The sequence below is a fragment of the Salvelinus alpinus genome, chromosome 13, assembly GCF_045679555.1.
Source record: "Salvelinus alpinus chromosome 13, SLU_Salpinus.1, whole genome shotgun sequence".
Taxonomy (NCBI): Eukaryota; Metazoa; Chordata; class Actinopteri; order Salmoniformes; family Salmonidae; genus Salvelinus; species Salvelinus alpinus.
The window spans coordinates 19,511,393-19,535,835 of NC_092098.1; the positions used below are offsets into that span (position 1 = coordinate 19,511,393).

Sequence of the window (24,443 nt, forward strand, 5' to 3'; positions counted from 1 at the left end):
GTCTCAGGTTCCCCAAGTTACTGTGAATGTGGTTTGTGTGTTAGTGTGTGTGGGTGTTTGTGTGTGTCTGTTGGTGTCTGTGCGTGTGCGTGTGCGTGTGTGCCCTCAAAGAGGGGGTATCCAATTGGCAGGATAAAAGTAGGCCAGCCGGGCCCTGTACTGCTGACAGGGATGGTAAGGACAAAAAAAGATCCTAGCGAGGGCCATAGGAGTGCAGGGGGTCTAGGAGATTAGTGAGCAGCAGAGTAAGCTAGTAGGGTGGTTTGCAGAGTGATCCGCTGCCGAAATGGCCACCAAAGGTAAGACGGTGTAAATGTGTGACTTTGCCTTAGGTAGACCTGGCCTCTGTGTATGGGCTGATGTGACCAGGAGGCTGTGGGACCAGTGAGAGGGGAGAAGGACTCCTCTGTGATCGCATGCCCACCTCAGGGGCTCTACTAATGGGTAGGTGGGCAGGAAGATTAGTTCTAATCAGGTCACTGATATAGGCAAAGAGACCTACAGTTAGTGGAGAGAGGGATAGACAACAAAAACAAAACAAGTTACTGACAGAATGGTGCTTAGCAAGCCTCTTTCTCCTGATCTGTCTTTGAGGAGTGATTACTCGTCAAATATTTTATCTGTCTTGGCTATGTTGGTGAATCATTATGGGCACAGCTGCTGGGTATTTAGGGTTAAGGGTTGGGCTCTAGGAGGGAACTCGGCTCTATCTGTGAAAGATTCCTGGATGTTAGTTTGAATCAGATAATTTCCCCTCTAGATTTACACTTGGACTCTTCAGCTTTACTGCAGATCTGCTGTGCGTTTGCACAATCTACTTAATGCATTGTGTATGCGTGTGTGTTTGTCTCCTAACTACCCGAAGAGGTCATGTGTTGTGAACAGAACCATAAATACAGTACATGTCTCTGTAAGCTATGTGTTGTGTATGTGTGGCATATGGAGTGGAGACCATATATCTTCAACTCGCCTGTTGACGTTTGTTAATTCAAGAAGCATATAGGGTACTGGTACTGTAGGCATTAGACACACAATAAACAAGCCATAAGTTCAAGTTTGTTTATTCGTCATATACTGGAGTACACAGCGCAATGATTTACACCACGAGTAACGATAACTTTGCTATATACACAGGGTACCTGTACCGAGTCGACTTGCAGGGGTACAAGGTAATTGAAGTAGATTTGTACATACAGTGCCTTCAGAAAGTATTCAGACCCCTTGACATTTTTTGTTAGGTTACAGCCTTATTCTAAAATGTATTAAATAATTTTTTCCCCCTCAACAATCTACACACAATACCCCATAATGGCAAAACAAAAACTGTTTTTTAGAAATCTTTGCTAATTTATAAAAACCAAAAAACATAAATATCACATTTACATAAGTATTCAGACCTTTTACTCAGTACTTTGCTGAAGCACCTTTGGCAGCGATTACAGCCTCGAGTCTTCTTGTGTATGACGCTACAAGCTTGGCAAACCTGTATTTGTGGAGTTTCTCCCATTCTTCTCTGCAAATCCTCTCAAGCTCTGTCAGGTTGGATGAGGAGCGTCGCTGCACAGCTATTTTCAGGTCTCTCCAGAGATGTTCGATCGGGTTCAAGTTCGGGCTCTGGGTGGGCCACTCAAGGACATTCAGAAACTTGTCCCGAAGCCGCTCGTGCATTGTCTTGGCTGTGTGCTTAGGGTTGTTGTCCTATTGGAAGATTAACTTTCGCCCCAGTCCTGAGTGCTCTGGAGCAGGTTTTCATCAAGGATCTCTCTGTACTTTGCTCCGTTCATCTTTCCCTCAATCCTGACTTGTCTCCCAGTCCCTGCCGCTGAAAAACATCCCCCAGCATGATGCTGCCACCACCATGCTTCACCGTAGGGATGAGGTCAGGTTTACTTCCAGACGTGACGCTTGGCATTCAGGCCAAAGAGTTCAATCTTGGTTTCATCAGACTAGAGAATCTTGTTTCTCAGGGTCTGAGAGTCTTTAGGTGCCTTTTGGCAAACTCCAAGTGGGCTGTCATGTGCCTTTTACTGAGGAGTGGCTTCCGTCTGGCCACTCTACCGTAAAGGCCTGATTGGTGGAGTGCTGCAGAGATGGTTGTCCTTCTGGAAGTTTCTCCCATCTCCACAGAACTCTAGAGCTCTGTCAGAGTGACCATCGGGTTCTTGGTCACCTCCCTGACTAAGGCCCTTCTCACCCGATTGCTCAGTTTAGTAGGCCAGACAGCTCTAGGAAGAGTCTTGGGGTTTCCAAACTTCTTCCGTTTAACAATGATGGAGGCCACTGTGTTCTTGGGGACCTTCAATGCTGCAGAAATGTTTTGGTACCCTTCCCCAGATCTGTGCCACGACACAATCCTGCCACAAGTCTTCTTTAGTATGACTCTACAAGCTTGGCACAATCCTGTCTCTGAGCTCTATGGACAATTCCATCGACCTCATGGCTTGGTTTTTGCTCTGACATGCACTGTCAACTGTTGGACCTTATATAGACAGACTCCAATGAAGTTGTAGAAACATCTCAAGGATGATCAATGGAAACAGGATGCACCTGAGCTCAATTTCGAGTTTCATAACAAAGGGTTTTAATATTTATATAGATCAATTAGTAGATTACTGAGGATTTGTTTTTCTCATCCATTTTAGAATAAGGCTGTAACGTAAGAAAATGTGGAAAAAGTCAAGGGATCTTTGTCTTGCTGACGTTGAGGGAGTTGCTGTCTGATCGTCGTCGGTGATCAGGCCTACCACCGTTGTGTCCTTAGCAAACATAATGATGGTGTTGGAGTCGTGCGCAGCCACACAGTTGTGGGTGAACAGGGAGTACAGGATGGGACTAATAACGCACCCCTGAGGGGCCCCCCATGTCAGCGTGGCAGATGTGTTGTTGCCTACCCTCTCCACCTGGGGGAGGGCCATCAGGAACTCCAAGATCCATTTGCAGAGGGAGGTGTTTAGTAATTTCATGGCTACAGATGTGAGTGCTACGCTAGGCGTTCTTGGGCACAGAGACTATGGTAGTCTGCTTGAAACATGTAGGATTTACAGACTGGTTCAGGGAGAGGTTGAAAATGTTAGTGAAGACACTTGCCAGCTGGGTACGCATGCTCTGAGTACGCGTCCTGGTAACCTATCTGGCCCTGCGGTCTTGTGAATGTTAACCTATTTACAGGACTTACTCACATCGGCTACAGAGATCACACAGTCATCCGGAACAGCTGGTGATCTCAATCATGGTTCAGTGTTGCTTGCCTCGAAGCAAGCATAGAAGGCATTTAGCTTGTCTGGTAGGCTAGCATCACTGGGAAGCTAGCGGCTGTGTTTCCATTTGTAATTCGTGATAGTTTGCAAGCCCTGCCACATCCGACAAGCGTCAGCTGGTGTAGTAAGATTTGATCTTAGTCCTGTATTGACGCTTTGCCTGTTTGATGGTTCGTCGGAGGGTGAAGCGGGATTTCTTATAAGCGTCCAGATCAGTGTCCCAGTCCTTGAAAGCGGCAACTTTAGCCTTTAGCTCAGTACAGATGTTGCCTGGAATCCATGGGTTCTGATTGGATATGGTACGCACGTTCACTGTGGGGACGACTTCGTTGATGCATTTATTAATGAAGCCGGTGGCTGATGTGGTAAACTCCTGAATGTAATCGAAGGAATCCCGGAACATATTCCAGTCTACGCCAGCGAAACAGTCCTGCAGCTTATTGTGTGCATCACTGGTACGTCCTGTTTGAATTTCTTCTTGTAAGCAGGAATCAGAAAAATATGATAAAATAAAAACTCAGTGACATCAAATAGAACAGAATATAATTAAGCAATAAGGCCCGAGGGGGTATGGAGTATGGCCAGTATACTACGGCTAAGGGCTGTTCTTATGCACGACGCAATGCGGAATGCTTGGATACAGCCCTTAGTCGTGCTTTATTGGCCATACTGTATACCACAAAGCCCTGAGGTGCCGTATTGCTGAATTATATTTTTGCTAAATTACTACTCTATTTGATCTCATTGAGTTTTATTTGATCAAATAAACAGGTTACCAATGTAATTAGAACAGTAAACAAGCGTTTTGCGTCATACCAATGGTATATTTAAGCAATAAGGCCCGAGTAGGTCTGGTACATGGCCAATATATCACGGTCTTCAACTAATCAGCATTCAGGGCTCGAACCACCCAGTTTATAATGTCTGTTATAAACTGGGTGGTTCGAGTCCTGAAGGCTGATTGGCTGAAAGCTGTGGTATATCAGACCGTATACCACGGGTGACAAAACATTTATTTTTACTGCTCTAATTACATTGGTAACCAGTTTATAATAGCAATAGGGCACCTCGGGATTTGTAGTATATGGCTAATATACCACGGCTAAGGGCTGTATACAGGCACTCTGCGCTGTGTCGTGCTTAAGAACAGTCCTTAGCCGATGCGTATTGGCCATTTACCACACCCCCTTGGGGCTTATTGCTTAAATATACCATAGCTTTCAGACAATCAGCATCCAGGAGCCAAACTAGATAATATAATATAATACAAGAAGGCACTCAATGAATTAAGACGGCTATTAACAAAATGTGCTGGGGATATCTCCTTTGTAACTCCCTTGTTGTCCTCCTTTAATCCACACTGTCAGTGTTCAGCTAATGTAATTGACATATTTCATACTTGTATTGCCAACAGTCAGGGCTGAGGCAATGGTATCACTGCCCAATGATGTAACTTCTTACTTAATTATCAAAGACATGTTGCATTTATCCCTTGTTTGACCACAGCATTCACCACAGTTCCAATATTACAAAAAATAATCCTGCAGTATTAGGAAACGTGAATTATTATGTGGATTATAATTAATGGACATTTTTGAAGGTGTTGATACATTTTCGGTGAGGGAAAATCAAGTCTGAAATTTCAAAGTGGAAATTACAAACTTCAGATGCCTTTTTAAACCTCAAATACACTACAAGTTTTAAATTTCCTACGGAAAACTTCATCTGCAACAGGGTGGTCAAATTAAAATCCTACATTTGTAGATCACCACCAATCTGGAATAAATATCTAACAAATTAAGACAGCCCAGCTGAAAACAAACACATTAAATATCTAAGATAGACCACTTCTCTTTCCATCTATCTATATACATAAGTCTCTTTTCCTTCCAGACATCTGATGAGCTCAATTGCTCTCCATAAAATTGTACGATCTTAATTTGAGCACTCTTTAGTTGCTGAGAATGTATCTGCACAGCAGGAAATACAAACATGTAGTGTATTCAAAGTTTAAAAAGGCTTCTAAAGTTTATAATTTCCACTTTAAAATATCAGACTTGATTTGCCCTAACGAAAAATGTCTCAACCCCTACAAAAAATGTTCATTAAGTTTAATCGACATAATAATTAACATTTCCTGTTGCTGCAAGATTATTTTCCTGCTGTTGCAAACTAGCTCAAATTAAGCTCCTACATCTGTAAATCGCTCATCCAGATCAGTCTGAGTACCAGCCCCGGCATCCACACTTATTCATCTGTACGACTCATCTATCTCTCCCTTCCATTCACTTGTTGTCCTCCACCACTTACTGATTAATTCATTAATGAATGGATGGATGAATGAATGTATGAATGATCTATACACACTCCATCCTCTCTCTGTCTCTCTGCAGTAGTGGATCTGATCTACTGGCGAGACGTGGGGAAGACAGGGCTGGTGTTCACAGGGCTGGTGATAGGCCTGGCCAGCCTGTTCCAGCTCAGTGCCATCACCGTGCTGTCCTACCTGTGTATGGCCATCATGTGTCTCACCTTCCCCCTACGCCTCTACTACAAACTCCTAGAGCTGATACGGAAGAACCCTGAAGGAGTGCACCCCTTCCAGTGAGTACAGTTTACAGCAGTTACCATGCTCTAGTTTATATATAGAGAGAGATATCATTTCACCCTAACAGCCATCTGTGTACACGCACGCACGCACGCACGCATGCACGCATGCACGCACACACGCACAAACAAACACACACACACACACACACACACACACACACACACACACACACACACACACACACACACACACACACACACACACACACACACACACACACACACACACACACACACACACACACACACACACACACACACACACACACACACACACACACACACACACACAAACAGCCATCTGTGTATGGCTCTATGCATCTGTTGGTAGAAAATGCTTCTTGTAAACTAGGGATGCGTGCGTGTGCGTGTGCGTGTGTGCGTGTGTGTGGTACCAGGTCTTATATAGGAGACGACAGCTCTCTGACAGATGAGGAGACGGTGTTGGTGGTGGAGGAAGTGGTGCTGATGATTGCCTTCGCCGTCACAGAGATCAAACGCCTGCTCTTCATCGGCAGCATCATGGACTCCATCAAGGTCAGGAGCCACTGTCAATGTCCCTCTGAAAACGCAAAAAAACTCAGTGTATTACTGTAATTATGTACTGTAAAATATGTGTAGGGATTGGGGAAGAAGCTAAAGGTTGAAGTCACACATTCACCAGCACTTGAGTCAGACAACATAACTGGTCCTCCTGAGGGCTTAAATCAGCAATTGGACAGATGCAATATATACAATACATCAACAAAACATATACATTGCTTCGTAAACTCACATGCTATCTATACCTATTCCAAACAATGACAATCTAAACAAATGTTTTTCTGTTGTCAGTTTGTGTTGCTGCTGTGCGTGTTGGTCTATGTGGGCATCACGACCAACGGACTGACCCTGGTGATAGTTGGTGAGACCATTCTGATCCACCTCTCTATCTTAGTGTCTTACACCACACCATCCTACAGCACTACCCTCATACATGATTATGCTCTAATACCATAACATGCTACATTGCTCTCTCTGTTTCATTCATACTTCACTTTACCCCATCACCTCTGATCTGTCATAAAGCTATATGTAAATAATGTCTGTGAACATAGTTTGTTGATCTGATTTCCTTCACTGTCTCTTTCGCAGGTGTCATCTGTGTTTTCTCTCTTCCTCTATTCTACAAACAAATGCAGGTGAGGCAAAGAGCTCCTGCTGTTCACAGACTCTGCTTGTAGATAATTATAATGTAATCCACATTACAGCAGCAACCAAAGGACTGTGTTTAATATGCACTTGTGTTTCGGTGACAGGGTCGGATGAAGAGGATTGGCAAAGCGGTCAACGGCCTCCTGAGGAAAATCAAAAGCTTGTAAGTGCTGAACAAGCCTGTTGAAATGACTAATATGACTGTTTTAATTTTTCATATGGCTAATTTCCTCACTAAACCCTACAGGGACATTTAATATTATGTTCTTTAAAACATTCAGGTCACAATAACCCAGCAACTATGCTCAACACATTATAAATATCTCGTCATTTTTGACGCAGTATAAAATAACTGATTTCCCTCTTTTGACACTTTCATTTTTGTATTTGCAGGTTTAAGAGGTTGTGCAGTATGCTGAGACCCTCTACTGCGGCTAAACCTGCTCCAACCACCACCCTGGCCCCGGTGCCAGCCCTGGCCCCAAAACACAAACAAAAGTCAAAGTGATAAGACAGAGAAAGGGGGATCTATGGGAAAAGAGGGGGGTCATTCATAGTCTTATCAGACCACCTGGGATTAGGGGCTGGGAAACTCTGACAAGGGGGGAGGGGGTACAAGGACCTCATGGGGGTGTGACGGGAGGGGGTACAAGGACCTCATGGGGGTGTGAGTGTTCTTTGGAAGGCTACTGGTGTTTTATATTTCCATTTTCCCATTGTGGTGTCTGTGAATGGGAACAAGATTTCAAATCCAGTGTTTGGTGTTGGTACACTAAAGATGTTTACAGACAAATGTAATGTTTATATGGGAGGGAATTTTCAGTAAAATCTAAAAGACAACTAGTTCACCTTGGGGGGGTGGGGTTATACCACAGAACACTTGCCATCTTAAGACCACACAGGGTGAATACTGGCCATCTGACCACATGCCTTATAATTTACTTTGGAAGTGCACTCAAAGCATAAGAATGGGTGAATGGGTGCATATTCAATGATTGGTGCTTACTCAAAAGTGTCATTAAACTGCATTGTTCCCTTTTTCTTGATTTTTGCTTAAATTGTTGAATAAATGTTTAGTACATGTTTGAACCTTCTGAAACTGCTCCCATCAATTAATATTTTTTGACATCTCAGTATGTCACTTTCAAAGGAAGCACAAACACACATTACATACTCAGGCCTATTACACTGATTATTCATCAAATTAAATAATTCTACAATTATATATGCCTAAATAATTATCAGAAACATAACTGAATTCATGTTATCATCTCACTGAGAGTAAAATATTGATCCAAAATGCTACAAGCGACAAAGCCTACAGTCCATGATGTGTGCCCTTCTTCTACAAATAATTTTACGTAGCTAGAGCGTCGCAATTGTCGTCATCACGTGCGTCTGTCTTGGATGGCAAAACAATTTATGTGGATGAATCCTTCTGATTAAACGGGATTTGTGGCAATTTTTCATAAGCCAATAAGTTCTTTATTGACATTTCATCACTCGAAGAGCTTCAATCCATCAAAGGAAATGACAGAAAGATATGGTAAGCAAGCAATATTTGGCGTCACTATATGCTATGCGGGTTGTTCTTTCGTCTGGGATAAGAAACAAGATGAAGCTTGTAGGCTAGACAGCCGCCTATAGCTAGCAACTTAGTAAACATTACTTGTCAGTCTATAAGATAGTTAGCTAGTTCTCTAGATATGTAACACTCGTCGTCAGGAACCTTAACCACTGCTTCTGTTTGATTTGTGAGAAAAAGACATAGCGACTTTCAACGTCTCTGCTCTTGGCTGCTTCCATGTGGTCAGTCTGTTGTAACGTTAGTCGTGTGATGTAGTAAATGTGTAATCATCATTTCTTCTCCTTCGTTCTTTTCCAGATTTCCTTTTTAAATTCTTGGTGATTGGAAGTGCGGGATCAGGGAAATCCTGTCTTCTCCATCAATTTATAGAAAACAAGTGTAAGTGAAATTGTTATTAAATTGATAACTTCCAGAAACAGTATATGCACGTCTTAAAGATCACTGCCCTCATGGAGATGGCACTGTAATGTTATATTATGGCGCCGTAATGTTATATTATGGCACTGTAATGTTATATTATGGCACTGTAATGTTATAGTAGGGTACTGTAATGTTATATTATGGCACTGTAATGTTATAGTAGGGTACTGTAATGTTATAGTAGGGTACTGTAATGTTCTATTGGGGTACAGTAATGTTATAGTAGGGTACTGTAATGTTATAGTAGGGTACTGTAATGTTATATTATGGTACTGTAATGTTATAGTAGGGTACTGTAATGTGATAGTGGGGTACTGTAATGTTATAGTAGGGTACTGTAATGTTCTATTAGGGTACTGTAATGTTATAGTACGGTACTGTACTGTAATGTTATAGTACTGTAATGTTATAGTATGGTACTGTAATATTATGGTAATGTTATAGTAGGGTACTGTAATGGTATGGTAATGTTATAGTAGGGTACTATAATGGTATGGTAATGTTATAGTAGGGTACTATGATGTTATAGTAGGTTACTGTAATGTTATAGTACTGTAATGTTATAGTAGGGTACTATAATGTTATAGTAGGGTACTGTAATGTTATAGTAGGTTACTGTAATGTTATAGTAGGGTACTGTAATGGTATAGTAGGGTACTGTAATGGTATAGTAGGTTACTGTAATGTTATAGTACTGTAATGTTATAGTAGGGTACTGTAATGTTATAGTAGGGTACTGTAATGTTATAGTACTGTAATGGTATGGTAGGGTACTGTAATGTTATAGTAGGGTAATGTTATAGTACTGTAATGTTATAGTAGGGTACTGTAATGTTATAGTAGGGTACTGTAATGTTATAGTATGGTACTGTAATGTTATGGTACTGTAATGTTCTATTAGGGTACTGTAATGTTATAGTAGGGTACTGTAATGTTCTATTATGGTACTGTACTGTTCTATTAGGGTACTGTAATGTTATATTATGGCACTGTAATGTTATATTATGGTACTGTAATGTTATATTATGGTACTGTAATCAGTAGGGTACTGATTGGTATATTCACTAGTATCACTACCACGTTTTTGGATATGTTTACTCTACATTTACATTCGGCTGTATGAGACAACATTAAATATGCCAGCAAAGCTTCTCTACCACCACGTGCAACAGAGTCTGTTTTGTTTTGTGTTGTCTGTTCTGTCTCATGTAGTCAAGCAGGACTCCAGCCACACCATCGGAGTGGAGTTTGGCTCCCGGGTGGTAATGGTCGCTGGCAAGACGGTCAAGCTGCAGATCTGGGACACAGCTGGACAGGAGCGATTCCGGTAGGTAGCTCTAATTAACAGGATGCTTGTTATCTGATATCTCAGCAGGATGTTCATTTGATCAAATCAAATGTTATTAGTCACATGCGCCGAATACAACCTTACAGTGAAATGCTTACTTACGAGCCCCTAACCAACAAAGAAAATACAGCCTGGTATAGAGGTCCTGGATGGCAGGAAGCTTTGCCCCAGTGATGTACTGGGCCGTACGCACTACCCTCTGTAGTGGCTTGCGGTCGGAGGCCACGGAGGCCGAGCACTTGCCATACCAGGCGGTGACGCAATCAGTCAGGATGCTCTCGATGGTGCAGCTGTAGAACCTTTTGAGGATCTGAGGACCCATGCCAAATCTTTTCAGTCTCCTGAGGGGAATAGGTTTTGTCGTGCCCTCTTCACTACTGTCTTGGTGTGCTTGGACCATGTTAGTTTGTCGGGGCCCCTGTGTTGAGGATCAGTGTAGCGGATGTGTTGTTACCTACCCTTACCACCTTGGGGTGGCCTGTCAGAAAGTCCAGGATCCAGTTGCAGAGGAAGGTGTTTAGTCCCAGGGTCCTTAGCTTATTGAGGGCACTATGGTGTTGAACGCTGAGCTGTAGTCAATGAATAGCATTCTCACATAGGTGTACTTTTTGTCCAGGTGGGAAAGGGCAGTGTGGAGTGCAATAGAAATGGCATCATCTGTGGATCTGTTAGGACAGTATGCAAGTTGGAGTGAGTCTAGGGTTTCTGGGATAATGGTGTTCATGTGAGCCATGATCAGCCTTTCAAAGCACTTTATGGCTACAGAAGTGAGTGCTATGGGTCGGTAGTCATTTAGGCAGGTTACCTTAGTGTTCTTGTGCACAGGGACTATGGTGGTCTGCTTAAACATGTTGATATTACAGACTCGGACAAGGAGAGGTTGAAAATGTCATTGAAGACACCTGCCAGTTGGTCTGCGAATGCTCGCAGTACACGTCCTGGTAATCTGTCTTTCCCTGCGGCCTTGTGAATGTTGACCTGTTTTAAGGTCTTACTCACATTGGCTGCAGAGAGCATGATCACACAGTCTTCCAGAACAGCTGGTGCTCTCATGCATGTTTCAGTGTTATTTGCCTCGAAGCGAGCATAGAAGTAGTTTAGCTCGTCTGGTAGGCTCGTGTCACTGGGCAGTTCTCGGCTGTGCTTCCCTTTGTAGTCTGTAATGGTTTGCAAGCCCTGCCACATCCGACGAGCGTTGGAGCCGGTGTAGTACGTTTCGATCTTAGTCCTGTATTGACGATTTGCCTGTTTGATGGTTCGTCGGACGGCATAGCGGGATTTCTTATAAGCTTCCGGGTTAGAGTCCCGCTCCTTGAAAGCGGCAGCTCTAGCCTTTAGCTCAGTGCGGATGTTGCCTGTAATCCATGGTTTCTGGTTGGGGTTTGTACGTACGGTCACTGTGGGGACAACGTCATCGATGCACTTATTGATGAAGCCAATGACTGATGTGGTGTACTCCTCAATGTAATCGAAGGAATCCCGGAACATATTCCAGTCTGTGCTAGCAAATCAGGCCTGTAGCTTTGCATCTGCTTCATCTGACCACTTTTTTATTAATTGAGTCACTGGTGCTTCCTGCTTTAATGCACACATCTAAAAGTAAAAGGGATTTAATATAGAGGTCGACCGATTATGATTTTTCAACGCCGATACCGATTATTGGAGGACCAAAAAAAGCCGATACCGATTAATCGGCCAATTTTTATTTATTTATTAATTTGTAATAATGACAATTACAACAATACTGAATGAACACTTATTTTAACTTAATATAATACATCAATAATATCAATTTAGCCTCAAATAAATAATGAAACATGTTCAAATTGGTTTAAATAATGCAAAAACAAAGTGTTGGAGAAGAAAGTAAAACTGCAATATGTGCCATGTAAAAAAGCTAACGTTTAAGTTCCTTGCTCAGAACATGAGAACATATGAAAGCTGGTGGTTCCTTTTAACATGAGTCTTCAATATTCCCAGGTAAGAAGTTTTAGGTTGTAGTTATTATAGGAATTATAGGACTATTTCTCTCTATACGATTTGTATTTCATATACCTTTGACTATTGGATGTTATTATAGGCACTTTAGTATTGCCAGTGTAACAGTATAGCTTCCGTCCCTCTCCTCGCTCCTACCTGGGCTCGAACCAGGAACACATCGGCAACAGCCAAAGCAGCGTTACCGAAGCAGCGTTACCCATGCAGAGCAAGGGGAACAACCACTCCAAGTCTCAGAGCGAGTGACGTTTGAAACACTATTAGCACCCTGCTAACTAGCTAGCCATTTCACATCGGTTACACCAGCCTAATCTCGGGAGTCATAAACAGCGCAATGCTTGAAGAATTGCGAAAAGCTGCTGGCAAACGCACGAAAGTGCTGTATGAATGAATGCTTACGAGGCTGCTGCTGCCTACCATCGCTCAGTCAGACTGCTCTATCAAATATCAAATCATAGACTTAATTATAACATAATAACACACAGAAATAGGAGCCTATGGTCATTAATATGGTCGAATCCGGAAACTATCATTTCGAAAACAAAACGTTTATTCTTTCAGTGAAATACGGAACCATTCCGTATTTTATCTAACGGGTGGCATCCCTAAGTCTAAATATTGCTGTTACATTGCACAACCTTCAATGTTATGTCATAATTATGTACAATTCTGGCAAATTAATTACGGCCTTTGTTAGGAATAAATGGACTTCACACAGTTCGCAATGAGCCAGGTGCCCCAAACTGTTGCATATACCCTGACCGCTTGCACGGAACGCAAGAGAGGTGACACAATTTCCCTAGTTATAAGAAATTCATGTTAGCAGGCAATATTAATTAAATATGCAGGTTTAAAAATATATACTTGTGTATTGATTTTAAAGAAAGGCATTGATGTTTATGGTTAGGTACATTGGTGCAACGACAGTGCTTTTTTCGCAAATCATTACCCGTTTGTCGAAGTAGGCTGTGATTTGATGAGAAATTAACAGGCACCGCATCGATTATATGCAACGCAGGACACGCTAGATAAACTAGTAATATCATCAACCATGTGCAGTTAACTAGTGATTATGTTAAGATTGATTGTTTTTTATAAGATAAGTTTAATGCTAGCTAGCAACTTACCTTGGCTTCTTGCTGCCCTCGCGTAACAGGTAGTCAGCCTGCCATGCAGGCTCCTTGTGGAGTGCAACGTAAGGCAGGTGGTTAGAGAGTTGGACTAGTAACCGGAAGGTTGCAAAAACGAATCCCCGAGCTGACAAGGTAAAAATCTGTCGTTCTGCCCCTGAACAAGGCAGTTAACCCGCCGTCATTGAAAATAAGAATGTGTTCTTAACTGACTTGCCTAGTTAAATAAAGGTGTAAAAAAAAAAAAGAAGCAAATCGGTGTCCAAAAATACCGATTACCGATTGTTATGACAACTTGAAATCGGCCCTAATTAATCGGCCATTCCGATTAATCGGTCGACCTCTAATTTAATGTATATATTAGGACAAGCAATGTCGAAGTCCAGAGTATAATGAATATATATACACAGTGCCTTCGGAAAGTATTCCGATCCCTTGACTTTTTCCACATTTTGTTACGTTACAGCCTTATTCTAAAATGAATTAAAATGTTTTTTTTACCCTCATCAATCTGCACACAATACCCCAGAAATGTTTGCTAATTTGTTAAAAAAAAAAAATGGAAATATCACATTTACATAAGTATTCAGACCCTTTACTCAGTACTTTGTTGAACCACCTTTGGCAGCGATTACAGCCTCGAGTCTTCTTGGGTATGACGCTACAAGCTTGGTTCACCTGTATTTGGGGAGTTTCTCCCATTCTTCTCTGCAGATCCTCTCAAGCTCTGTCAGGTTGGATGGGGAGCGTTGCTGCACAGCTATTTTAAGGTCATTCAGAGATATTCAATCTGGTTCCAATCCGGGCTCTGGCTGGGCCACTCAAGGGCATCCCAAAGTCACTCCTACGTTGTCTTGGCTGTGTGCTTAGGGTCGTTGGCCTGTTGGAATGTGAACCTTCACCCCAGTCTGAGGTCCTGAGCGCTCTGGAGCAGTTTTTCATCAGGATCTCTCTTTGCTCCGTTCATCTTTGCCTCAATCCTGACTAGGATCCCAGTCCCTGCCGCTGAAAAACAACCCCACAGCATGATGCTGCCACCACCATGCTTCAAGTCAGCGATGGTGCCAGGTTTCCTCCAGATGTGACGCTTTGCATTCAGGCCAAAGAGCTGTCATGTGCCTTTTACTGAGGAGTGACTTCCGTCTGGCCACTCTACCATAAAGGCCTGATTGGTGGAGTGCTGCAGAGATGGTTGTCCTTCTGGAAGGTTCTCCCATCTCCACAGAGGAACTCTAGAGCTCTGTCAGAGTAACCATCAGGTTTTTCAGTCTCTCGGTTCCAGCTTTGATGCACCTGTACTGACCTCGCCTTCTGGGGTGAACAGGCCGTGGCTCGGGTGGTTGTAGTCTTTGATGATCTTTTTGGCCTTCCTGTGACTTTGGGTATTGTAGGTGTCCTGGGGGGCAGGTAGTGTGCCCCCTGTGATGCGTTCGGCAGACCGCACCACCCTCTGGAGATCCCTGCGGTTGTGGGCGGTGCAGCTGCTGTACCAAGCGGTGAAATAGCCCGACAGGATGCTCTCAATGGTGCATCTGTAAAAGTTTGAGGGTCTTAGGAGACAAATGTATTCTTCCTCCTGAGGTTGAAGAGGCACTGTTGCGCCGCCTTCACCACACTGTCTGTGTGGGTGGACCATTTCAGATTGTCAGTGATGTGTACGCCGAGGAACTTGAAGCTTTCCACCTTCTCCACTGCGGCTCTGTGGATGGGGGCGTGCTCCCTCTGCTGTCTCCTGAAGTCCACAATCAGCTCCTTCACTTTGTTGGCATTGAGGGAGAGGTTATTTTCCTGGCACCACTCCACCAGGGCCCTCACCTCCTCCCTTTCTTGTCATTGGTAATCAGGCCTACTACTGTTGTGTCAACTGCAAACTTGATGATTGAGTTGAAAGCCTGCGTGGCGACGCAGTCATGGGAGAACAAGGAGTTCAGGAGGGGGCTAAGCATGCACCCTTGTGGGGCCCCTGTGTTGAGGATCAGCGTAATGGAGTTGTTGTTTCCGACCTTTCCCTTTGACGTAAGTATTAGTGGATGCTACATTATGTTCTACATCATGATGTTGGAAAGAGATGGCTCCTCTGTCTGACACTCTTGTTTCCCCCTGACCTCAGATCAGTGACTCGCAGTTATTACAGAGGGGCAGCAGGGGCTCTCCTGGTTTATGACATCACCAGGTAAGACCCTGATTTACACTAATCCCAAATTAGCCCCATATTAGATGACAGTGGATCCATATAATATTTTACTTGAATATACTTCTGTGTCTCTGTGTATCCAAGTCGGGAAACGTACAATTCTCTGACCAACTGGTTGACAGACGCTCGGACACTGGCCAGTCCAAACATCATCATTATCCTCTGTGGGAACAAGAAGGACCTGGAAGCTGACAGAGAGGTCACTTTCCTTGAGGTATCCCGTTTTGCCCAGGAGAATGGTAATGTGGCTTAATGACCCTGCATACTGAGCGATGGTTGTGACTATAGATAAAGGAGATTGATTACTTAATTAGTCCATGTTGTTATAAAAACAGAAGTGATGTTCCTGGAGACGAGCGCCCTCACCGGAGAGAACGTGGAGGAGGCCTTCCTCAAATGTGGTCGCACCATCCTCAACAAGATAGAGTCAGGTAATAACGCAGAGCAATGTAGTGCACTAGTGATATATAGGCATCCACATTAGCTGAAGTGCTAACTGTGTATCTTTTGATGAGTTTTCTCATGTTTAATACGTCGATGTGTCTCCTCTGTAGGTGACTTAGACCCAGAGCGGATGGGCTCAGGGATCCAGTATGGTGACACGACGGTGAGGCAGCTTCGCCAGTCGCCACAGGCTGGCTCAGAACAGGGCAGAGATCAGTGCAACTGTTAAAGGCTAATGCTAACTCAGCTCTAAGACACACAGATCCCATGTCTTCAGGTAAGTAGTTTGTAATTAACCTACACTGATAAGTATGGCTCCTTACAAGTGTTTTGTATTTCTTCAATTGATAATCTATTAGTGTGATAATTTTAGGGATGTCCCTAATTATTCGACTGGTCGATAGGCTGTTGGTCGACCGACATTTTCTTTAGTCGAGCAGTAGCATATGTACACTATCGTTCAAAAGTTTGGGGTCACTTAGAAATGTCCTTGTTTTCCATGAAAACATACATGAAATGAGTTGCAAAGTGAATAGGAAATATAGTGAAAACATTGACAAGGTTATAAATAATGATTTTTAATTGAAATAATTGTGTCCTTCAAACTTTGCTTTCGTCAAAGAATCCTCAATTTTCAGCAATTGCAGCCTTTACAGACCTTTGACATTCTAGTTGTCAATTTGTTGAGGTAATTTGAAGAGATTTCACCCCATGCTTCCTGAAGCACCTCCCACAAATTGGATTGGCTTGATGGGCACTTCTTACATTTACACTTTATATGGTCAAGCTGCTCACACAACAGCTCAATTTGGTTCAGATCTGGTGACTGTGCTGGCCACTCCATTATAGATAGAATACCAGCTGACTGCTTCTTCCCTAAATAGTTATTGCATAGTTGGAGCTGTGCTTTGGGTCATTGTCCTGTTGTAGGAGGAAATTGGCTACAATTTAAGCGCCGTCCACAGGGTATGGCATGGCGTGGCGTGGCGTTGCAAAATAGAGTGATTGCCTTCCTTCTTCAAGATCCTTTTTACCCTGTACAAATCTCCCACTTTACCACCAAAGCACCCCCAGACCATCATATTGCCTCCACCATGCTTGACAGATGGCATCAAACACTCCTCCAGCATATTTTCATTTTTTCTGCTACTTTTTTCCAATCTTCCTCTGTCCGGTGTCTGTGTTATTTTGCCCATCTTAATATTTTCTTTTTATTGGCCAGTCTGAGATATGGCTTTTTCTTTGCAACTCTGCCTAGAAGGCCAGCATCCTGGAGTCGCCTCTTCACTGTTGACGTTGAGACTGGTGAGTTGAGGACTTGTGAGGTGTCTGTTTCTCAAACTAGACACTCTAATGTACTTGTCCTCTTGCTCAGTTGTGCACCGGGGCCTCCCACTCCTCTTTCTATTCTGGTTAGGGACAGTTTGTGCTGTCCTGTGAAGTGAGTAGTACACAGCGTTGTATGAGATCTTCAGTTTCTTGGCAATTTCTCGCATGGAATAGCCTTCATTTCACAGATAAAGAATAGACTGACGAGTTTCAGAAGAAAGTTCTTTGTTTCTGGCCATTTTGAGCCTGTAATCGAACCTACAAATGCTGATGCTCCAGATACTTAACTAGTCTAAAGAAGGCCAGTTTTATTGCTTCTTTAATTAGAACAACAGTTTTCAGCTGTGCTAACATAATTGCAAAAGGGTTTTCTAATGATCAATTAGCCTTTTAAAATGATAAACTAGGATTAGCTAACACAACATGCCATTGGAACACAGGAGTGATGGTTGCTGATAATGGGCCTCTGTATGCTTATGTAGATATTCCATAAAAAATCAGCAGTTTCCAGCTACAATAGTCATTGACAACATTAACAATGTCTACACTGTATTTCTGATCAATTTGATGTCATTTGAATGGACAAAAAATCAGCTTTTCTTTCAAAAACAAGGACATTTCTAAGTGACCCCAAACTTTTGAACGTTAGTGTGTGTGTGTGTTATATATATATTTTTTTGATGGCTAGCGAGACACCTGTCTTTTTCGCGGCCATCTCAGTGAACTAATCCATTGCACCGACCGCGGGGATGGCACAGTCAAAGAAGGGGAGTGTGGCTGCACAATGCACTTCTTTCTCCAGAAATCCAATTTGTGCATATTCATTGTTTCTTAACTTCATTGTGATTTTTTTGCTGTTTTTGCATTTGATTGTTAGTGTCTATCAATTCTCCATTACATACAGTACCAGTCAAAAGTTGGGACACACCTACTCATTCCAGGGTTTTTCTTTATTTTTTACTATTTTCTACATTGTAGAATAATAGTGAAGACCTCAAAACTATGAAATAACACATATGGAATCATGTAGTAATCAAAAAAGTGTTAAACAATTCAAAATATATTTTATATTTCAGATTTCTAAGTAGCCACCCTTTGCCTTGATGACAGCTTTGCACACTCTTGACAATCTCCAGAGCTCACTGGCTCTGGAAACTCTGAGGGCCCAGAATATTTTATACAATGTTGCAAGGACAGTTCGTTGCAGACAGGCAATGCGTGTCCATGCGTAGCCAATGTGATTTATAGGATATTTATTTTTATCAGGATATTTTCTACCTGCAGGCAGCAATATTTTTTATTTGTTAGCTTTATAGGCTATTTTTACATATTTGGCAATGGCAGTAGAAGTAACTTTTTAGGTTTGTATCATTTTCATTTTGATTATAAATTAAATGAATATGTTCTACCAAAATGTGCATATGAACTGCCGGTAGAATTGGTAAAATAAATTGGCATTCCACATGAGAAAGTTTGCTGACTCCTCGTGTAGCCTATTACTGACAACTTCAGAAGAGTAATGGCAGAATTTGTGAAAGCCAGTAGGAGAGGGAGGATGGTCAAGTTTTTTTTCCTTCTGGTTATCTTGATCTCTGGCTCCCTCTTTAGTTGGGACAGCCCTAGATCAGTTAGATTATTGGTATTTAGTGAACTGGGCTGAACTTGTTAAATCTCTCTCTGCCCGGTGTACATCTTTCCTTTAACCGTCTCTGCACACTCAGGCTTTTAGAGGACTGCCCTGTGACTTTTGACCCCTGCCCCTGGAAAATTGCTGGAGAGACCCTGTGTGGAACTTAAGGCTGGGTTAGCGTCTTGATCAGGAACAGTGATGTGAGTATCTGGGTCCAGTCATTGAGCTACTCTTCTCCAGGCCTGTCTCTCTCTGACTGCTGCTCTGCTGTGCATCGCCAGGGACTACAAGTGACATCAGCAGAGAGACCTGACCAATCACAGAGCCAGGCCCATGGACACACACATCAGGATGTTTGTTTTCAATGTCTTTATTCAGAAGCAACAGCCACAGCAGCTCATACACCTCTCACTGTTCACTCAAATTATGTCTCTTGATATAAAGATAGTGAAAGTCCAGTCAAAGCTTGTAGACAGTGATGGGACTGACATGGTGTAAGGAGAACACAACACCAGACTTTTATTTGTGTTCGATCTCTATAAAAGTTTAGCCTATTTATTGGTTGTGTTGAAAACTGTTGTGAATATATCAAAAGGAAATAACATTTGTGACATTGGTGTACAATGTTTTATGAGACTGTAAAAAGTAGGGAACTTGTTTGACAACGTTAATACACTTATATATACATACACACACACAAAGTATGTGGACCCCCTCAAATTAGTGGATTCAGCTATTTCAGACACAGGTGTATGAAGTCGAGCACACCGCCATGCAATCTCCATAGACAAACATTAGCAAGAGAATGGCCTTACTGAAGAGCTCAGTGACTTTCAACGTGACACCATCATAGGATGCCACCTTTCCAACAAGTCAGTTCATCAAATTTCTGCCATGCTACAGCTGCCCCGGTCATTTGTAAGTACTGTTATTGTGAAGTGGCAACAACTGCTCAGGCGTGAAGTGTTAGGCCACACAAGCTCACAGAATGGGACCACCGAGTGTTGAAGTGCGTAAAGATAATCTGTCCTCGGGTTGCAACACTCACTATCGAGTTCCAAACTGCCTCTGGAAGCAACGTCAGCACAAAACCTGTTTGTCGGGAGCTTCATGAAGTGGATTTCCATAGCCGAGCAGCCACACAAGCCTAAGATCACAATGCCAAGCGTCAGCTAGAGTGGTGTAAAGCTCGCCGCTGTTGGACTCTGGAGCAGTGGAAACGCGTTCTCTGGAGTGATGAACCACGCTTCACCATCTGGCAGTCCGGCAAACGAATCTGGGTTTGGCGGATGCCAGGAGAATGCTAACTGCCCCAATGCATAGTGCCAACTGTAAAGTTGTTTCAGCATGACAATGCCCCCAAGCACAAAGCAAGGTCCATACAGAAATGTTTTGTTGAGATCGGAGTGGAAGAACTTGACAGACTCGCACAGAGCCCTGACCTCAACCCCATCGAATACCTTTGGGATGTTTTGGAACGCCACCTGTGAGCCAGGCCTAATCGCCCAACATCAGTGCCCGACCTCACTAATGCTCTTGTGGCTGAATGGAAGCAAGTCCCCGCATGTCCCAACATCAATGGAAAGCATTCCCAGAAGAGTGGATGCTGTTATAGCAGCAAAGGGGGGACCAACTCCATATTAATGCCCATGATTTTGGAAGGAGATGTTCGACGAGCAGGTGTCCACATACTTTTTTTCATGTAGTTTAGGAGTTGGAGGCAAGCCCTACAGTCGTTTGTATGTATGAATGAAGACAGTGTGCATTGGATCTGGATGACTCAAACTTCAGGTTAGGGGGAAAACAAATATGATGTATTTTACATGTGTGAGGTATTGTGCAATGATTATGAAAGGGTTGAGGCCATATCTAAATCCACTCTAACCAGATTGTCATTGATGGACCGAAGTAAAGCACAAACGTGAGTATCTAAATTTTTTAAGTTGTTTGTGTGATTGTTTTTAGTTGATGCATATATCTGGACTATGATCTTACATGTGATGTTTGTGTGCTAGATATAATTATTAAACTGAAGAACTGCCCCTCCTTTGCAAAGCCTGTATGAGCTTGAATTAATAAATAATTAAGCCAAATTCATTACACTTTCTCTTTCTATAACTTTGCATTGGTATGAGTGTGGCTGACACAAATTTTACACACCCCTGTTCCGGAGTCGGATCCTACACGTCAACATAGAATGAATCATCTTCAGTGGTTAAATTGAGCCAGAGCTACCTGGCTCCTGCACCTTGGGTTAAAGGAGAGCCAAGCTCCAGCACCTTGGGTTAAAGGGAGAGGCAAGCTCCAGCACCTTGGGTTAAAGGGAGAGGCAAGCTCCAGCACCTTGGGTTAAAGGGAGAGCCAAGCTCCAGCACCTTGGGTTAAAGGGAGAGGCAAGCTCCAGCACCTTGGGTTAAAGGGAGAGGCAAGCTCCAGCACCTTGGGTTAAAGGGAGAGGCAAGCTCCAGCACCTTGGGTTAAAGGGAGAGGCAAGCTCCAGCACCTTGGGTTAAAGGGAGAGGCAAGCTCCAGCACCTTGGGTTAAAGGGAGAGGCAAGCTCCAGCACCTTGGGTTAAAGGGAGAGCCAAGCTCCAGCACCTTGGGTTAAAGGGAGAGGCAAGCTCCAGCACCTTGGGTTAAAGGGAGAGGCAATCTCCAGCACCTTGGGTTAAAGGGAGAGCCAAGCTCCAGCACCTTGGGTTAAAGGGAGAGCTAAGCTCCAGCACCTTGGGTTAAAGGGAGAGGCAAGCTCCAGCACCTTGGGTTAAAGGGAGAGCCAAGCTCCAGCACCTTGGGTTAAAGGGAGAGGCAAGCTCCAGCACCTTGGGTTAAAGGGAGAGGCAAGCTCCAGCACCTTGGGTTAAAGGGAGAGGCAAGCTCCAGCACCTTGGGTTAAAGGGAGAGGCAAGCTCCAGCACCTTGGGTTAAAGGGAGAGGCAAGCTCCAGCACCTTGGGTTAAAGGGAGAGGCAAGCTCCAGCACCTTGGGTTAAAGGGAGAGCCAAGCTCCAGCACCTTTCATGTTCAAAGAGAAAAGTTGGATAAAAAGTAAGATAAACCAACATTAGGGTTGTGGTTGAAGAGTTTTTTTTTCAAATGCTATATATACACACATTTTTCACATTTGTTTTTCATGAGAAATTAATGCTTATAGGTACCTTTTTGTGTGTGTAAAATATTACTGTTCTCAGATTTTAATAGAATCATAGGTGTGTATTAAAATGGGTTTTGTTGCAAAATGCTATAAGTATCGTATCCTGTATATTTAACAAATTCAACCCATCATAAATCCAGCCTCATGCTATAGTGTTTGGTTAGAGTTAGGCCTTGTCCCGAATGGCACTACTTTTGACCAGAGAACCGATGTCATATTACTCTTTTGATAATTGTTTTAATTTTATTTATTTTTTTATGTCAGAAATGTATCATTTGTACAGTTCTTTATTAAGTGTTATTTGTCATGTTTGAGTGTAAAACCTTGCAGTGTAACATAGATACAGACGAGGCGTATATATCTCGTTTTGCAACAAAATGTGATTATTTGTCTCTCTGAAATACATCCATCGTATGATAGGTTTCAAACAAATGTAACAGGGTTATGTTGGTTATGTTGGTTATTGGTTATGTTTCCACTTGCCTCTAAAGAAAGGGGTATTTAATGTTCAAGCATTCTTATTGGTTGGTTCAACTTTGATGACAATAAGGCGTGTTGTGATTGGCCCCGCTTGCAGATAGTGGGAGATCGCGAACGTCAGGTCTTCCCAGTATGAAAATGTGATGCAAGGGGTAGGTCACGTTCTGAATACTGTTTTCTATTTTACAATGTGTACAAGTTTGCTGTACATTACTGATTTATACATGTGTGGGTATATGGTACCTGTTAGGGATTGAGGGGCTTTCTGGGATGAGCTTTGGCATATGATTGCTGTAAATAAGTGTGTTAGCTAGCATACACCGACGTAATGGTCACACAAGCCCACTGCTAACACAGTTGTCATCATGCTACATATTTTGCTATCAATACCGTTAAGCCCTGCACAACTAACGTGCTGTTTCCTATTTAACAACAGCAACAGAAATAAATTATGCTCAACTGGGACCACTGGCTGATGTGATTTATTTGGACAAAACACAACGCAAGGAGAGTACGATTTACACTGCTCAAAAAAATAAAGGGAACACTATAATAACACATCCTAGATCTGAATGAATGAAATATTCTTATTAAATACTTTTTTCTTTACATAGTTGAATGTGCTGACAACAAAATCACACACAAATTATCAATGGAAATCAAATTTATCAACCCATGGAGGTCTGGATTTGGAGTCACACTCAAAATGAAAGTGGAAAACCACACTACAGGCTGATCCAACTTTGATGTAATGTCGTTAAAACAAGTCAAAATGAGGCTCAGTAGTGTGTGTGGCTTCCACGTGCCTGTATGACCTCCCTACAACGCCTGGGCATGCTCCTGATGAGGTGGACTAAAGCATCCGCCAACTCCTGGACAGTCTGTGGTGCAACGTGGCTTTGGTGGATGGAGCGAGACATGATGTCCCAGATGTGCTCAATTGGATTCAGGTCTGGGGACGGGCGGGCCAGTCCATAGCATCAATGCCTTCCTCTTGCAGGAATTGCTGACACACTCCAGCCACATGAGGTCTAGCATTGTCTTGCATTAGGAGGAACCCAGGGCCAACCGCACCAGCATATGGTCTCACAAGGGGTCTGAGGATCTCATCTCGGTACCTAATGGCAGTCAGGCTACCTCTGGCGAGCACATGGAGGGCTGTGCGGCCCCCCAAAGAAATGCCACCCCACACCATGACTGACCCACCGCCAAACCGGTCATGCTGGAGGATGTTGCAGGCAGCAGAACGTTCTCCACGGCGTCTCCAGACTCTGTCACATGTGCTCAGTATGAACCTGCTTTCATCTGTGAAGAGCACAGGGCGCCAGTGGCGAATTTGCCAATCTTGGTGTTCTCTGGCAAATGCCAAACGTCCTGCACGGTGTTGGGCTGTAAGCACAACCCCCACCTCTGGACGTCGGGCCCTCATACCACCCTCATGGAGTCTGTTTCTGACCGTTTGAGCAGACACATGCACATTTGTGGTCTGCTGGAGGTCATTTTGCAGGGCTCTGGCAGTGCTCCTCCTTGCACAAAGGCGGAGGTAGCGGTCCTGCTGCTGGGTTGTTGCCCTCCTACGGCCTCCTCCACGTCTCCTGATGTACTGGCCTGTCTCCTGGTAGCGCCTCCATGCTCTGGACACTACGCTGACAGACACAGCAAACCTT

General features: G+C 43.3%; 2 protein-coding genes across 5 annotated transcripts; both read left to right on the forward strand.

The window, feature by feature from the left end:
• The first annotated feature begins 161 nt into the window (after positions 1-161).
• On the forward strand, positions 162-8,150 carry LOC139537287 (reticulon-1-A-like). 2 transcript variants are annotated; one of them, XM_071338424.1, is made up of 7 exons: positions 162-299; positions 5,651-5,861; positions 6,266-6,404; positions 6,702-6,771; positions 7,002-7,048; positions 7,166-7,224; positions 7,455-8,150. In XM_071338424.1, the coding sequence occupies exons 1-7, from the start codon at positions 287-289 to the stop codon at positions 7,567-7,569; spliced, it is 654 nt and encodes a 217-aa protein (XP_071194525.1). In that variant the 5' UTR covers positions 162-286; the 3' UTR covers positions 7,570-8,150. The 2 variants fall into 2 exon arrangements, with proteins under 2 accessions (XP_071194525.1, XP_071194524.1); XM_071338423.1 differs by lacking the exon at positions 162-299 and adding an exon at positions 329-444.
• A 281-nt stretch (positions 8,151-8,431) lies between these two features.
• LOC139537288 (ras-related protein Rab-4B-like) lies at positions 8,432-23,241 on the forward strand. 3 transcript variants are annotated; one of them, XR_011667498.1, is made up of 9 exons: positions 8,432-8,607; positions 8,947-9,027; positions 10,282-10,396; positions 15,656-15,718; positions 15,824-15,978; positions 16,075-16,170; positions 16,294-16,460; positions 19,234-19,342; positions 19,424-23,241. XR_011667498.1 is itself a non-coding variant. In XM_071338426.1 (8 exons), exons 1-7 carry the CDS (start codon positions 8,592-8,594, stop codon positions 16,410-16,412), a joined length of 645 nt encoding a protein of 214 aa, XP_071194527.1. In that variant the 5' UTR covers positions 8,432-8,591; the 3' UTR covers positions 16,413-16,460; positions 18,589-23,241. The 3 variants fall into 3 exon arrangements, 2 of the variants coding, with proteins under 2 accessions (XP_071194527.1, XP_071194526.1); XM_071338426.1 differs by having other exon boundaries at positions 18,589-23,241; XM_071338425.1 differs by having other exon boundaries at positions 19,234-23,241.
• Positions 23,242-24,443: the final 1,202 nt, after the last annotated feature.

What these genes read in the sequence shown, in the direction of transcription:
- LOC139537287 (XM_071338423.1), top strand. Translation starts at nt 417, where the DNA reads ATGCCCACCTCAGGGGCTCTACTAATGG. An exon ending in CTCAGGGGCTCTACTAATGG is followed by an intron (nt 445 to 5,650) that starts GTAGGTGGGCAG and finishes GTCTCTCTGCAG; the next exon opens with TAGTGGATCTGATCTACTGG. An exon ending in GAAGGAGTGCACCCCTTCCA is followed by an intron (nt 5,862 to 6,265) that starts GTGAGTACAGTT and finishes GTGTGGTACCAG; the next exon opens with GTCTTATATAGGAGACGACA.
- LOC139537288 (XM_071338426.1), top strand. An exon ending in CCGTTTTGCCCAGGAGAATG is followed by an intron (nt 15,979 to 16,074) that starts GTAATGTGGCTT and finishes TTATAAAAACAG; the next exon opens with AAGTGATGTTCCTGGAGACG. An exon ending in CCTCAACAAGATAGAGTCAG is followed by an intron (nt 16,171 to 16,293) that starts GTAATAACGCAG and finishes TCTCCTCTGTAG; the next exon opens with GTGACTTAGACCCAGAGCGG.